Source organism: Solanum stenotomum, unplaced genomic scaffold (assembly GCF_019186545.1).
Source record: "Solanum stenotomum isolate F172 unplaced genomic scaffold, ASM1918654v1 scaffold18272, whole genome shotgun sequence".
In the NCBI taxonomy this organism is placed as follows: Eukaryota; Viridiplantae; Streptophyta; class Magnoliopsida; order Solanales; family Solanaceae; genus Solanum; species Solanum stenotomum.
The window spans coordinates 69,338-84,461 of NW_026024957.1; the positions used below are offsets into that span (position 1 = coordinate 69,338).

General features: G+C 37.1%; 2 protein-coding genes and 1 pseudogene across 2 annotated transcripts; 2 read left to right on the forward strand and 1 right to left on the reverse strand.

The window, feature by feature from the left end:
- Positions 1–4,637: 4,637 nt before the first annotated feature.
- LOC125850647 (G-type lectin S-receptor-like serine/threonine-protein kinase SD2-5) lies at positions 4,638–7,378 on the reverse strand (annotated as a pseudogene).
- Positions 7,379–10,388: 3,010 nt separating this feature from the next.
- Positions 10,389–11,338, forward strand: LOC125850642 (EP1-like glycoprotein 4). The gene is made up of 2 exons (XM_049530501.1): positions 10,389–10,704; positions 10,752–11,338. The coding sequence occupies exons 1-2, from the start codon at positions 10,389–10,391 to the stop codon at positions 11,336–11,338; spliced, it is 903 nt and encodes a 300-aa protein (XP_049386458.1).
- A 2,488-nt stretch (positions 11,339–13,826) lies between these two features.
- On the forward strand, positions 13,827–14,453 carry LOC125850643 (G-type lectin S-receptor-like serine/threonine-protein kinase At5g24080). The gene has a single exon (XM_049530502.1). The coding sequence runs from the start codon at positions 13,827–13,829 to the stop codon at positions 14,451–14,453; it is 627 nt and encodes a 208-aa protein (XP_049386459.1).
- Positions 14,454–15,124: the final 671 nt, after the last annotated feature.

The window sequence follows — 15,124 nt, forward strand, 5'->3', positions numbered from 1 at the left end:
GAATCCTGTATTTAGAGGTTTGTACATGTGACAACCAAATTCTGGGTAGTGTTGAGTCTTAATTAAAGTCTTCCGCTTATTTATTATCTTTTATTCTCGTATTTCTACTTCTTTATCGTTGTGGTTGGGTTAGGCTGACGTGTCCGGTGGGAAATGGACACGTGCCATCACATCCGGATTTGGGGTGTGACACTTTAACTCACTCTAACACCCCCTTCATGCTCAGACTCTCTGGTACTATAACAATTAAAAAGCTATGACACTGGATTTGTTGTTGTTGCTGCTGTATACCCATAATTATCACTTCTGAGAAAATTCTTGGATTATAAAAAGTTATTAATGCCTGTTGTTGCTTCCTAGTTGTGTACAGTTAGGGAAGAAAAGTATAACAAAAATTCTAAACATTTGTATCGCTTTGTCAATCCTTGTCCAGTCATTTCTTCATTTTGTTGATTTCCAGCACCTTAATATTGACTTAGGGCCTAAAACCAAACCCCAATAAAGGTGACAAGAATCTGATTATTTGAATAAAAATAAAAATAAAAATACAGAGGCGAAATACAAAGATTAGCTTCTGACTATGTTCACGGCCAAATTTGAGAATAAAATCTCTAAATTTAAAAAATAAGTGCTAGGAATCCTAATTAATCTTAGTAATTAAAAACACTTTCCTTCCTACCGAACACACCCATAGTCAATTAAAGTTTGGAAAAAAATGACACATTGAAGAATTTTTTCTGAGGCCCCTCTGTGTATTGACTGGGCAAAGATTAAAATATTATGTAGGTGGCTAAGATCCAAGAACAGTTCATCTTTTTTGTGTAAACTACATAATAGACTTCCCATAATTTCTAAAATATAATGAGTTCAGTGGTAAAAACTTAAAATTAAAATGTGGATTTGGAAAATGATTGCTGGAAAGAGTGTTACAAATCAACAAAAGTTTGAAAAATGACAGCACAGAAGCTTTTGTGTTGTGATGCCACTCGACGTATTGGATGTGCTAACCAAATTATATCATCATAGATAATACACAGCAAGAAGGTACATAACCAAAAATGGCATAGTTGCAGCCTGTTAAGAAGTCCCACATCGGTAGAGGGATGGGAAATTGGTCTCATCATATGGACTTGGACAAACCTCCCCTCATGAGCTAGCTTTTGGGGTTGAGTTAGGCCCAGGTGCCATATCTTTACATGGTATCAGAGCCAAACCCATCCCTAAATAAAAGAAATGAAAACTAAATTCATTCACTATCCAACTTACCTCAATGAGGTGGCGCTTAAACGGTTTATAATTTGATAATTAAGCAAATTACAAGAAACAAATAAATGAAACAAGAACAAATTCCACTTTAAGAAAACTTTTGGTATCATTTCTTTCCCTCTTGGCTCTTGCCATCAATTCTCATACACAAGACGCACTCCCAAACCTTTGACCACTGCATCCGTATGAATGTTATCAGTACAGACACCAACCTCAAGCTGAATGAAGTCATTAAAAATGTAATTATCATCCTCCAACCTCCAAAACCGATCAAGTGGTACTTGGGCTAGGAAAGTATTACCTAGACCAATAGGTTTTTCACTTCCTATTGAGCCTAAACACGCTCTAAATCTGTGCCACAAACCGTCATGGCCTGTGAAACTAAACCACATCACAAGTCCTTGGAAAGTTTTTGAGCATTTGACATTAGGAAAACTGAAGGGATCATCCGAATTAGGTTTCCATATAATGAAAGGAGTCATCATGTCAAAAACAACACAAATAGCAATCCCCTTGAATGTGGGTGTGTACCAATTTTCGGGCAGGGCCACTGAGATTGATTCAGTCCCCGAGTTCTTGTATGTAAACCACTCGGGAATCTCCACACCAGGGATGTACATACTAAATGAGCCATTCAAGTATAGTCCCTGCATGCCCCGTGAAAAGAGTGTTATTTGCCAAGATTCATATGTGATATAGTAGAGTTGTGGCTTGGAAGTGTACTTACCTTGTGCATCTGCTTCAACAATGAATCAACCATGGAGGCGTGTTGTTTATTTGTTACAAGTTGATGACATTTTGTGAATGAAACTTCATGCAACATTGAATATTTGGTTAGCTGATCAATGCTCAACAAAGATGTGCATTCATCAGCATATATCTCTTTTATACTTGGAGGAAGTTCCGGTAAACTCTCAAGTCTCCTACAACCAGCCAATGCAAGAATTTCAAGTCGAGTGATATATTAATGTCTTGATTTTATCGATTCCCATCACTGGTTTCGTAACTAGTGGTTTTGAAAATTTGTAATTCTTATGTTATTATCACATTGCAACTTTAGTTTTGATATATTAAAATAGGTCATTAAATATTAGGTGTATCGTATTTTTGTGAATGCCATTAGATTTACGATATTTGAAAGAATTGGAAGAATTGACAAGTTAATGGGTATCAAAACTTAGGAATTTAATTATAAATTTGGGTAAGTTTTTGGATCTAGGCTAAACCTATAGTGACATGAGTGTTGTTAGTTTCAGTATCTTATTGTGACTATGTACTTGAATAGATTGCATTGATTTGGAAGCCTAACGAAAGGGGAAAGCTCAAGTCCCGGAGTGATTGTTCGACTATTTAAGGCAAGTGGATTTCTAAACCATTGTTAAGTGTATGGAATTCGTGTATTTCCTTGTAATATGTGTTTGGGGGTAATGAGACTTGGTGATGGGTTGACTTGTCCACATTGATTAATTGTAATGATGAAAAAGGGGTAATAAAAGGCAATGTGATTAATTGTTTGTGTGTGATGTGTTGAGAATGGTTTGAAAGGCTTGTTGAATCATTGTTGATGTTGTATCATGATTGTGTTGTTGTGAATTGTGCAATGTTATGAAAATGGTCATCTCCTCATTATTTGTGTATGTCATTTGCATTGTTTTGAGACATGATTGTGACAAGTGTTATGTGAATTGAGAGTACCATTTCGAGGGACGTATCGCGCACCGCGATGGATACTATATTTCGAGGGACCTATCGCGCGCCGCGATGGATACTATATTTCGAGGGACGTATCGCGCGCCGCTATGGTTACTATTATCGAGGGTCGTATCATGCGCCGCGATGAATGCATGAACAGATATGTCCCCCATAGGTCCCGAACTGAGAGACAGCGGGTGTGTATCACTAGGTCAGACATGCATCACTATAATTGACATTGCATTCCATTGTATTGCACATATTTATCATTAGTGAACTTGATATTGTGTTTTGCTGATCTTGTGAGTGCCTCTCTGTGGAACTTTGTGAGCGCCTTTCTGTAGAATTTGATTGATGAATATTGAGCTTGTTGTTGAGGATATGTAATTGTTAGAGTGTTGTGGTTGAGCTGTGTGATATGTGAATTATCAGTTGTTAGGTTGAGTTGGTTTTATGCAGGTTGTAGTTGTGGAGGTTCGGTTGGGGTGTAAGGAGTACTCGTATTCTATCCCCTTAGCTTGTGTTTAGAGATTTACTTGCTGAGTACTGTGTGGTTTGGTACTCATCCCTTGTTACTACATTTTTTTTGTAGGTTACTCGCCCGGACCTTTGTGATATTTTCTCTTCTCATTGTCTGAGGCTTCTTGTGGAGGTTTGTGAGGTAGTTGCTTGTCATTTCAACAGATCTTCTTACTCCTATTTATGATCTTGTTCTATTCTAGAAACAAGGTCATTTGAGACTTGTGTTTTTCTTTTGAATCAATTGTAATATTTTAGAGGCTTGTACACGTGACAACCAGATTTTGGCGGTATTTTTAAGTTGATTATAAAATTTCCGCATTTTATTGTAATGGTTGAGTTTTAGGCTGACTTGTCTTGGTGGAATAAGACAAGTGTCATCACGTCCATTTTTGGGTCGTGACAATTTATTAATGGAAAACAACTTCGATTACCCAGGGTCAGTTATGATTTGACAACGTCATTAACTAAATCATTTGGCTTAAATATACCATTGAACTTTGAGAAAAGGTTCATCTATGACCTGGCTAATGCTTCTCCCAATTCCAGCAGCTCCACCATTAGTTTTTTGACTTACCATTTTTTCCCTTACTGTTTCCTCTCCCCTCACTTGCCCTTCTTGCTCCCTTCCCCTTCTTCTCCAAAAATGTAACAAATCCGACTTGATCACTATATTATTAAGAACGGGAACATTATTATAACTTAGAATAGAAATTACAATGCTAAAACTACTGAATTACAATGAGATATTGAAATTACAAGTAAATAAAGGATAGAGATAAGAATAGAGATGAAAATTTGTATAAGACTCCGGAAAGAAGATGAGAGGAATAGACAGTTTCATTACAATACACATAATTTCCCAAACCGCAAATGATAACCATATAACCTCTACTCCATGGGCAAATCCACACGAAAAATTGGGGAATTTAGTAATTTCTTAAACCTGTATGTCCACAAAGGGGTTAGTGGTTTACAAGAACATACTGCTACGTCCCTGTTATGAGGCAAACTTTGCATCAATTCACTGATTAGTAGATGATCAGTTGTTCAATAGAGAAAATTCTAAACTTGCTTTCTGAACCTTTTCCGATAAATAGAACAATAAAGCTTACTGCACACTACCAGTTGAAGTGCCTAATGCAAATGCCAGCACTTAAAACAGTATTATACTTATTTTTGCACATGAATTGAGAAGTCTCTACATGATAGTAACATGAAGCTCAAAAATTTAATATAGAAGTTACTGAACATTACATTTCATGAATTATATAGTCTCATAAACCTTAAGTTATGCTAGAATTGGAAATGTTGCAATATTTGACATTATGCAACCACAAATTGGTTCTTCAAAGACAAAACCTTAAGCATATTGTTTACCTTGGTCCCGATGAAATTGAAGGAATTTTTGAACTGATAATGGCTTCCCTCTGTTGATTTCCTGCCCCGACCTCAGGTACGTGTGTGAAATCATAATCCAAGTTGGTTTCAACAGTCACCAAACCTTCCAATGACTTAACCACCAATGACATGGAAGGCCTCTTGGAAAAATCACCCTGTAGACACCATGCAGCTAGGCTCATCATTTCTGTCACTGCTTCCCTGTGGAGCTGCATATCTTCGTTGTTTTTGTCAACTATATCCATAAGCTGCTCTTGTTCCGCTTTTCTCCTAAATACACTTAGCAAATGGACATCTTCTTCATCAGCTTGGGACCAATCCAAATTCTTTCGTCCACAGAGAACTTCCAAGAGCACAATTCCAAAAGCATACACATCAACTTTCTCAGTGATTACTGAGCTTAACCATTCAGGGGCTAAATAACCCCGTGTTCCTCTCATTCTAGTCATAACTTTGCTTTTGTCTTTCTCAATTAGCTTCGACAACCCAAAATCTGATATCTTAGCATTGAGATATTGATCTAGAAGGATGTTTTGTGGTTTGATGTCTAAATGAATTATCTTATGGCTGCAATCCTCATGTAGATACGCTAACCCTTTGGCTATATCTGATATTATCCTCTGCCTCGTGTTCCATGTAAGCCCATTCTCTTGATTCTCATGCGTAATCCACTTATCCAATGATCCATTTACCATGTACTCATAGATAAGAAGCCTGTGGCTTTTTTCTGCACAAAATCCAATGAGTTTTACCAGATTGATATGGTGAATGCCACCGACCGCCTTAACTTCTGTTAAGAATGATTCCTTTACTTGACCTAGACCATCCAGATGCTTCACAGCTATTTTGGTGCCATTTCTCAGTGTTCCTTCATAAACAGATCCAAATCCTCCTTCCCCAAGCTTACTACTGAAATCTTCTGTAATTACTTTCAGCTCATTGTAAGAGAATCGAGTTAGAATTCCTGGTAAGATTGGTTCCAGATCAAGAAAATCCGCAGCCTTTCTGGACTCATGTATCCTCTTTTTGAAGATAACAAAGTAAGTAGCTATGCTTAAAATTATCCCGAAGAAAGCTGCAAGAGTTGATCCTATTATCACTTGGAAAGGTCTTGATTTCTTTCTTCCAGGAATGATTGAAGACTGATTCTGCACCTTAAGAAATACTCTCTTGCCTCTTCCTTGTCCGTTATTGTCTATGAGAGAGAAGACTTCATTCAGTAACAAACAGCTCCCTCTTTGATTTCCATTCCAATTATATTCAAAAACAGCAGCTTTGCATGAACAGTTTCTCAGACAGGCCCTTTTGCAATCTTCCAACTTTTTCTCCTCAACGCAAAATATGCTCGAACTTGGTTCATGATTATACTGAAATGAAAAATATGCGGTATCCTTGAGCTCTATGAAACTATGGTACTGCAAAGAGTTGCAGTAAATGGAAGTCAGCTGTGAACATCCAAGATCTGGTTTCCTCTCAGAAGATGGCCTGAAGAAATTTTCCTGTGGTGGACAAGCACATTGCCCGTTATTTGTACAAATGCTATATCTTCCACACACCATTGGATACCCACAGTTTCCTACAAATGGCGCGGTAATGTCTAGTTCATTCCAATTCATTACAGACCATTGGTATACCTTTAATGTCCATTAGGCTCAATCTTCATGAATTGAGCTGTCGAATTAGTAGGATGTAAAGCAGTAAAGGTATCACCATCAAAACTGAAATAAGGATTAACTTCATAATATGAACTGTAGTAATATTGAGGCGGGTCAGTATCCGTGTGAGCGGACCAGCCTCCTTTGTAAACAGTAAGAGAAAACAAACCTTGACTCGAATTATCTGCTGAAACACTTGCTGTGAGCTTCCGCCCAGAAACCAAACTCTGCCCCGGGAGCAAAGTATCTGTTGGATGATTGAAAGACTGCCAAATTGTGCGATTGTCTTTGTCAAAGAGCACGAGATTCCCCGTTTCTGTCATGTTTAATCCAGAAACAGATTTTCCAGTAGTATTAGTGGACCAAACAAGAGTGCCATCAGAGTCTGTCAAGACTAAATTTCCATCTTGGCCTAGTTGCAATGTTGCATTCACTTTCACTGGATGGTTCCTGTTAGCAGACCAAACTAAATGGGGTATATCTATTATAACGTTATCCCCATCGGATCTGTTGTAGTACAAAAGGATACCAAGAAGACATTCGGTGGCATAGTAATTGCAGTAGAAGCCACAGAGGAATCGTGAGCCAGCATTTCTTCGCTTAAGTATGGGTGTTGTCCAACCGAAATAGTTGGCATAGGCTGTGGAATTAAGAATAACAGACGGCCTGTTGATCCAGAAAGAGGAAAGCCCGGCAAGCCCTGCAGTTGAATTCGAAAGAGTGGTGTTGTAGTCCCGTATAGTTTGTGATATAGCAAATTGAGATGAACAGAAGAGGAGATAAATGAAGACAAGGATAGGAAAACACGGTCTATGTTCTGCAAACATTGTTTCCTAAACAAAACAAAAAAATAAAATATGGAATCTTGGTATGTATAGTTGAAGAAACAAATGAGCATACAGAATTCAAAAATCAGTTTGCATCAACTACACCAATATGGCAATATTTGCTCATTAGAAAGGCATCACATTTTCTTCCATTCTGTTGACTTCCAACACTATTTTTAGCAGCCAACTTTGACTATAACATACAATGATTTCTCATTTTGAAACACACCTGAACTACTAATTTTTCGCAAACTTCATATCCAAACTAGAAGTTGTTCCCTTTTTATAACTATCTAAACTATCGCCATCTATATGTTTTAAAAGACATTCCTTTCTAATTGACTATTTTATGTGTAGTTCAAGTTAAGTATATATCGATTGAAAAATAAAGTTGTCCTCAGCATGACAATAAAACAGTCTCGATCAAGGTTTACCTAGGTTTGACTCGATTCGGTCCAGGCTAGGGCTTGGCCAAGGTCGGACACGAATGAGCCAGCTTGGATTTATGAAACTAAACCTTAAAAATAAAAATAATATATTCGGCTCAAATATTGATTATATTGGTACGTTAATTTAGTAATTACCTTTTTTACTAGAGTAATAGCAGAAAGTAAATGAAAGTTCTAGTGACCTTGATTTATCTGCAAGGTTGAACAATAATGAAATTATAACTTGGAAATGGTCAAAATGGCCCCATTAGTGGAAAGATAGAGCCCGGCTCCATTATTTTCCTTCGTACCGAACACACTCATAGTCAGTTTGGAAAAAAAAAATAGCACATTGAAAAAGGCTTTTTGAGGCCCACTCTATATTGAATGGGCAAAGATTTAAGATATTCTGTACATTGGAACATCAATTTTGACTTGAGACTTCGGAATATATGGCACATCCCATTAAGTACGTACAAGACTTGACATGAACCTTAATGAGGAGGAAAGTGCCCAACAGTTCCAAATTAATTGTTAGTAACAATTTGTAACATTACTTGGGATCTCTTAATTTGTTGAGAAAAATAATGTAACGTTAATGAAAACATGCGTGACATGTTTATCCCAAACAAGAATGTATTGATCTCATATTTCATACAATCAACAAATTTTTAGCGTTCAGAATTTCATATTGTGCAACATAAAAAAATTGTTATATAAAAATAAGAGATTCTTACCAAGCAAACATAATGAAAAATTGAACTTATCACATATATTAGATGTAAGTTAAATCATTTTACCTTGTGATTGGAAGTCATCTAATATTAATTAGATATTATTTTGTAGAGTTGAACAATAATTAATATCTGGTCCCATTCAGAAGAAGACTTGACCTGAACCTGATTGAGGAGGAAAGTGCCATGAATTGCTATTCAATTGTTAGTAACAATTTGTAACATTGCTGTTAAAATCAAATGAAAGCCATTGACATGTAAATGTTACATGATTATCTGCTTACGGATTGTTGCAAATGCTAACATTTGAGTGAATGAAAGGAGTGTTACAGGAACAGACGTTAGGAAAGTAATAACACTTGGAAACAACCGAATTCAGTATTTTTAACATGAAAAATAGATATGCATGTAAAACTAATTGGTAACTTTAGAGAAAATAATACATACATTTTGAACCTGTAAATTCTAAAATACAATGAGTTAAAGTGGTAAAAACTTAATAGCTGAACAAGTCAACAAAAATTTGCTTAATTTACTTATCATCATATTATATTAAAAGTAGGAAGGTTCTATGGTCAAAGTTGGATTGCGAAAATGTCCTTCACTAATTTTTTAATTTAAAAAAATACATTTTACTAACTTCTAAAATCATATCAATAATGACAATTAAACTAGACCAAATACATGATTAGATGTTACAACTTATCATTTCCCACTTTTTAATGAGTTTTAATTTAATGAGTTTTAATTGTTAACCCTTCTAGATTTTAAAGCTCATGAAATATTGAATAATTCTTTTATCCTTCAAGCAAATATTATGTTAAGAACATTTAAGTGAAAAATATAAATATAAATTCTATAAACATAATAAATAAATAAAAGAGAATAAAAAAAATAGAAGAGTGGTAGACGTAAAGCCATAGTAGGTGAAAAGGCAAACCAACTGACTTCTCTCATTTCTATATTCATTTGAATTGATTATGAAATAAATGACTCTTCTTTTCAGTTTTCAATATATTCTTAGCAGCTTCTTATGTTCTTCATTCTTCATCTATTAGTGAAAAATTAGGAGGAAAATTTATTAACAATTATTTGGTTCCGTTTTGTCAACACAACAAAATTCATCTATAAAATTAGGTATTTATCTTTTTTTCTCTATTATATTTTTATTTTTTTCACAACTTTTGAGGTACAGAGTTTCTCTGTTTATGAATTGAATATATAAAACGTCAATCCAATGCACTTTTGTGTTTATCATCATATAATTCTTATGTAATTTTTTATTTATTGGTTATTCTTTCTTATTCAGGTTAATATATTGCTTGTTTAACTTTTTTTTTTTCATTTTGTATGATAGGTATATTTTATTGTTTTTCACGTTAGTTGGATTGATGTTACAAATGCTTTTACTTTTTATACATGAGATAAGCTTAAATAAATTTATATGGTAGTAGAGGTCAAACGTGCAACACACGTTCTCAGGACTAGTACATAATACACAACAAGAAGAAGAAAAAGAGGACAGAGGGGTGTAGCAACTAGCGAACCGATACATATAATCTTTCTATTAGCTTTGGCATTGTTCAGAAAGCAATGATGGAAGAACATAGACAATGTTTTGCCATCTTTTTCTTCGTTTATCTTGTCTTCTGTTCTTCTCAATTCGCTATATCCTAACGTTTAGTGAATTTCATTTCTGGCGTTCCCACTTTGTGGATCAACAAACTTACTTATACACCCATCCTTCTGGAACGAAATACTGGCCTACAATTCCTCTACGGCTTCTCTTGCAATTTCTATCCGACAGAATGCTTTCTTGGTATCTCCTTAGTAGTCTACAACAGCACCACCGGTGAGACCATTTATATGGAGAGGGGACAGTTAGTTTGGTCTGCTAATCGAGACCATCCAGTGCAAGTCAATGCAACCTTGCAACTAGGCCGAGATGGCAACTTGGTCTTGGCAGACTCTGATGTCACTCTTGTTTGGTCCACTAATACTACTAGCAAATCTGTTTCTGGCTTAAACTTGACAGAAACGGGGAATCTCATGCTCTTTGATACGACCAACCACACAGTTTGGCAGTCTTTTGATCATCCTACAGATTGTTTGCTCCCCGGGCAGAATTTGGTTTCTGGTCAGAAGCTGACAGCAAGCGTTTCAGCATACAATTCGAGTCAAGGTTTATTTTCTTTACTGTTCTCAATGGAAGCTTCGCCACATACATAGATTCTGATCCACCTCAGTATTACTACACTTCAGATAATCCCGATAGTCGTTATTGGAGTTTTGATGGTCATACCCTTACCGCTTTACAATACCCTCCTACATCGACAGCTCAATTCAAAAAGCTTGGGCATGATGGACATTTACGAGTATACCAATTGGGCGACCTTAATTGGGAAAAGGTATATGACATTTTGTCAGTCAACGACTGTAGGTACCCAATGGTGTGTGGAAGATACAGCATTTGTGCAAATGGAGGACAATGTACTTGTCCAGATGAAGTTAACTTCTTCAAGCCATTTTATGAGAGGAATCCAGATCTCGGATGCACAGAGTTGACGCCCATTTCTTGTGACTCTTCGCAGTATCATAGTCTTGTAGAGCTAAAGAATACCGCATATTTTTCATTTGAGTTCAGTCATGAACTAAACTCAAGCATATTTTGGATTGAGGGGAAAAAGATTGAAGATTGCCAAAGGGCATGTCTGAGTAACTGTTCTTGCAAAGCTGCTGTTTATGATCCGTATCCGTATGGGAGTCTAGGAGGGAACTGTTTGTTACTGAATGAAGTCTTCTCTGTCACGCCCTGAGCCTACACCCTGGGCGGGACCGGCACCCGGACACCATTTCTGGCCCCAAGCGAACCCTTGGCCTGGCTTTCTTAACTCAGCGGAAACCTAACTCAACAGAAAACTTCATGCAAAGCAAGATTACAAAACAACTTAACTTATATAATATGGCCATAAGGCAGCCCGAATCTCAAAGTAGAATATTTACATATAAATATATAGATAAGAGACTCGAAACTAGCTGACTGACTGTCAGTCTATGAAGCCTCTAAGATACTGAGATGGATGTTGGGACAGACCCCGCAACATCCTAATAAGACAAAAACTAAGAACACAAAATAATTGAGTCCTCCGGAATGCAAGGAGGCTCACCACTGACTCTGGATTGCTCAACTGGATCAACGACGTGCAGGATGCTGATCCGGGGTACCTGAATCTGCATCATCAAACGATGCAGGCCAACTGGCATCAGTACATGAAATGTACGAGTATGCGAGCGGGAAAACCAAAACACAACTTAAGCTTGAAAGGAAATACAAGAGAACACTTACCTCGGATCTGTACGACTCATGGCTAGTTGAACTCAATATATAAAGCAATAAGACGCATGCAATATATAAAAGCTTGTAAAACAGTATAAACAACTTAGCTTGTTAATGATAAAACAATAGCAACTCAACTTTACTTATATAAAAGTAAAATAACTTATGTGGGAGGTTCTTTAACCGACAACCACCACTATGAGCCCTAGTGATGATACAACGCTTTACCTCGCGTTGCCCAAGGACCATCCTATACCTTGCCGTGATATAGGAAGCTAACTTTACTTAGTGGATCCACTAGCTTAACTTTCGTGATCATCTAGAAAGTATGATCTGAGAAATCCCATGTTGGCGCATGATTCTTATGGAGAGTTGAGTAAATCAGAACTCGTCTCCCCAATTCGGTGCTCAATACTACTCCCAAAAATACTTTGGCTCATAATTGTCTTTAAACACATTTTTCTTTAGTTGAGATAATTACTCAAAACTTTAGCCCAAAGGCTCTTTTGGAGAAAGAAAACATGTCTCCCCTCTTACTCAAATGTAATAGCATTTATAACTTCCTTTGGGAATACTTAGTTCCCTAATAGCCTTTTAAAAAGAGAACTCAACTTTAAACTCATGACTTAACTTGAAACTGAGACTCTTACTCGACTTGAAACTTGAGACTCTTACTCTTTTTCTTGACTTCTAACTTCACTTGACTTGGAACTATCTTTCCTTGAATCGGAATTATGAATTCAAGGTGTTCGATCACATGTTATGGAGGGGTTCTTGAACTCTTAGACGTACTTTGGAGGGTCGGAAACAACTATAAATCACAGGTATAATACTTTGGAACTTGCTTGAGAAAGTGAGAAAAGGAATGGGGAAACTTGGCTGAGACTTCAGATTTCTGGTGACACAGATGGCACCTACGGACGCTATCGACGGACCGTAGATGGACTTACGGTCCGTCCTGCAGGTCCGTAGATCGCGTCAGAGATTTCCCCAGAATTCATTTAAGAAAATGACTAATGTTGACCCACGGTCCTGACTTACGATCCGTAGGTCAGGTTACGGACCGTAGGTCATGCCCGTAGATCGGTGCCCCAAAAACCCAACTTCTGTCTTGATCGACGGTTGACCAGTACGGACCGTCGATCGATCTACGGTCCGTAGGTCAGGCCCGTAGATGGGGATCGACAGCCCAGAAATTGCTGCGAAAAAAAGATGGTGAATTAACTTTAAAAGGGGTCATAACTCTTAGAATCATAATTCCCTCAACATACAATAGGTTTCAACTTAAATACACAACCCAATCATGTCTCACAACGAACGATAACTTCAACAACATCCACAACAACTAACAACTTCAACAACTAATTCCAATCTTTTCTCAAATCATAGAATAAGCTTGGTGTGTGTGAGGGAAAGGATCAACCCACACAAAAACTCACATACCTTGATAGGGATCACCCCCGACGAAAATTCACAATGATCTTGACTAATCTTGTTGATCTCCTCTTTCTTCTCTTCTTCTTCTCCTTCTCAAGAACCCTAACTCTTTCTCTTTCCAAAATGGGACAAAAAAAATGATCCAAAGATCAGCCTAATACAACAATATGAGCTCAAAAGAAATGATTTGTGAAAAGACCAAAATGCCCTTAAATTTCCGGACGGATTTCCCTTCCAACTGCCCAACTTCTAAAGGGCATAACTCCCTCATACGAACTCGGAATCGAGCAAACTCGGTGGCATTGAAAAGGTCATTCCACGAGCTTCGCAACCATAACTGAAAATACTCCTAAATCATCCTGAGCTAGGAGTTACGACTACTCAAAGTTGGCCAAAAACTCATTTTCTTCCACACTTAGCCAAATTTCCAGATTTTTTTTTTTTAATTTTTTTTTTTCCACAAATGACTATTTCCAAATTTCAAGCTTCTTCAAAGCCACTTCAAATTGTCGGATGTTACTTTCTCTCTCATGGACGCTGAAGTAGGAACGGTTTTTCTTAAGGTGCAGAATTCCCCAAATGCACCAGTCATTTCCCCTAGACAGAAATTGCCTTTCAAAGTTATCATAGGATGTACTTTGATTGGGATAATTTTGATTCTTTCAGTTTGTTCTGCTCTTTCCAAAAAGAGATTGGAGAAACGTAAAGCTGGTGATTTTCTGGATCTAGGACCAATCTTACCGGGAATCCTAACTAGATTCTCTTACAATGAGCTGAAAATAATTACACAAGATTTCAGCAGAAAGCTCGGGAAAGGAGGATTGGGCTCTGTATATGAAGGAACACTGAGCAATGGCACCAAAATAGCTGTGAAGCATCTGGATGGTGTAGGTCAAGTAAAGGAATCATTCTTAACAGAAGTAAAGACAGTTGGTGGCATTCACCATATCAATCTGGTAAAACTCATTGGATATTGTGCCGAAAAAAGCCACAGGCTTCTAATCTATGAGTACATGGTGAATGGATCGTTGGATAGGTGGATTACGCAAGAAAATGGGCTTACCTGGCATAAAAGGCAAATGGTAATATTGACTGGGCAAAGATTAAGATATTTTGTACATTGGAACATCAATTTTGACTTGGACTTTGGAATTTAGGGCACATCCCATTCAGTACAAGACTTGGCATGAACCTTAATGAGGAGGAAAGTGCTCAACAATTCCAAATTAATTGTTAGTAACAATTTGTAACACTACTTGGAATTACATGAATGTAGTAGACATTCTGAAATTGCACTTTGTCTCGAGATATGACGAGGCACGAACATTGTCTTGCCAATATTAGTTATTGGTATTCTTGAATTATTTTTCATCACCATTACTCGATCGCCCTTATATTTGCTCATGTTGATCAAATTTTTCTCATCACCGTCATGTGATTGGGACATCCTGAATCAACGATCTAGTCATTTTTATAATCACCAAGCTTTCGTTATTTGACCAGGTAGCCCTCCCTGTATATTCAGCCGTACTGTTCCACTTCTTGCCGAACAGTCAGTGAAACAGGGCAAAAATTGCTGAAAGATGTGATAAGTTACAAAACTCTTTGGCGGAGACGTTAGCCAAGTTTTATCCTCTAGCAGGGAGATATAGAAAAGATGACTTATCAATTCAATGCAATGATGAAGGTATTGAGTATGTAGAAACCGAGTCGATGAGGATCTTGCTGAATTTCTCAACAATGGACCTGAGAATGAGCTATTTGATGATCTTGAAGATGTGTGAAAATAAAAATTTGACCATCAAAATAATAAGCCCAATTTTAAAAA

Coding starts and splice junctions, on each gene's coding strand:
- LOC125850642 (XM_049530501.1), top strand. CDS start 10,389: ATGGAGAGGGGACAGTTAGTTTGGTCTGCTAATCGAGACCATCCAGTG. Junction 10,705..10,751: donor AGCATACAATTCGAGTCAAG/GTTTATTTTCTT, acceptor CCACATACATAG/ATTCTGATCCACCTCAGTAT.
- LOC125850643 (XM_049530502.1), top strand. CDS start 13,827: ATGGACGCTGAAGTAGGAACGGTTTTTCTTAAGGTGCAGAATTCCCCA.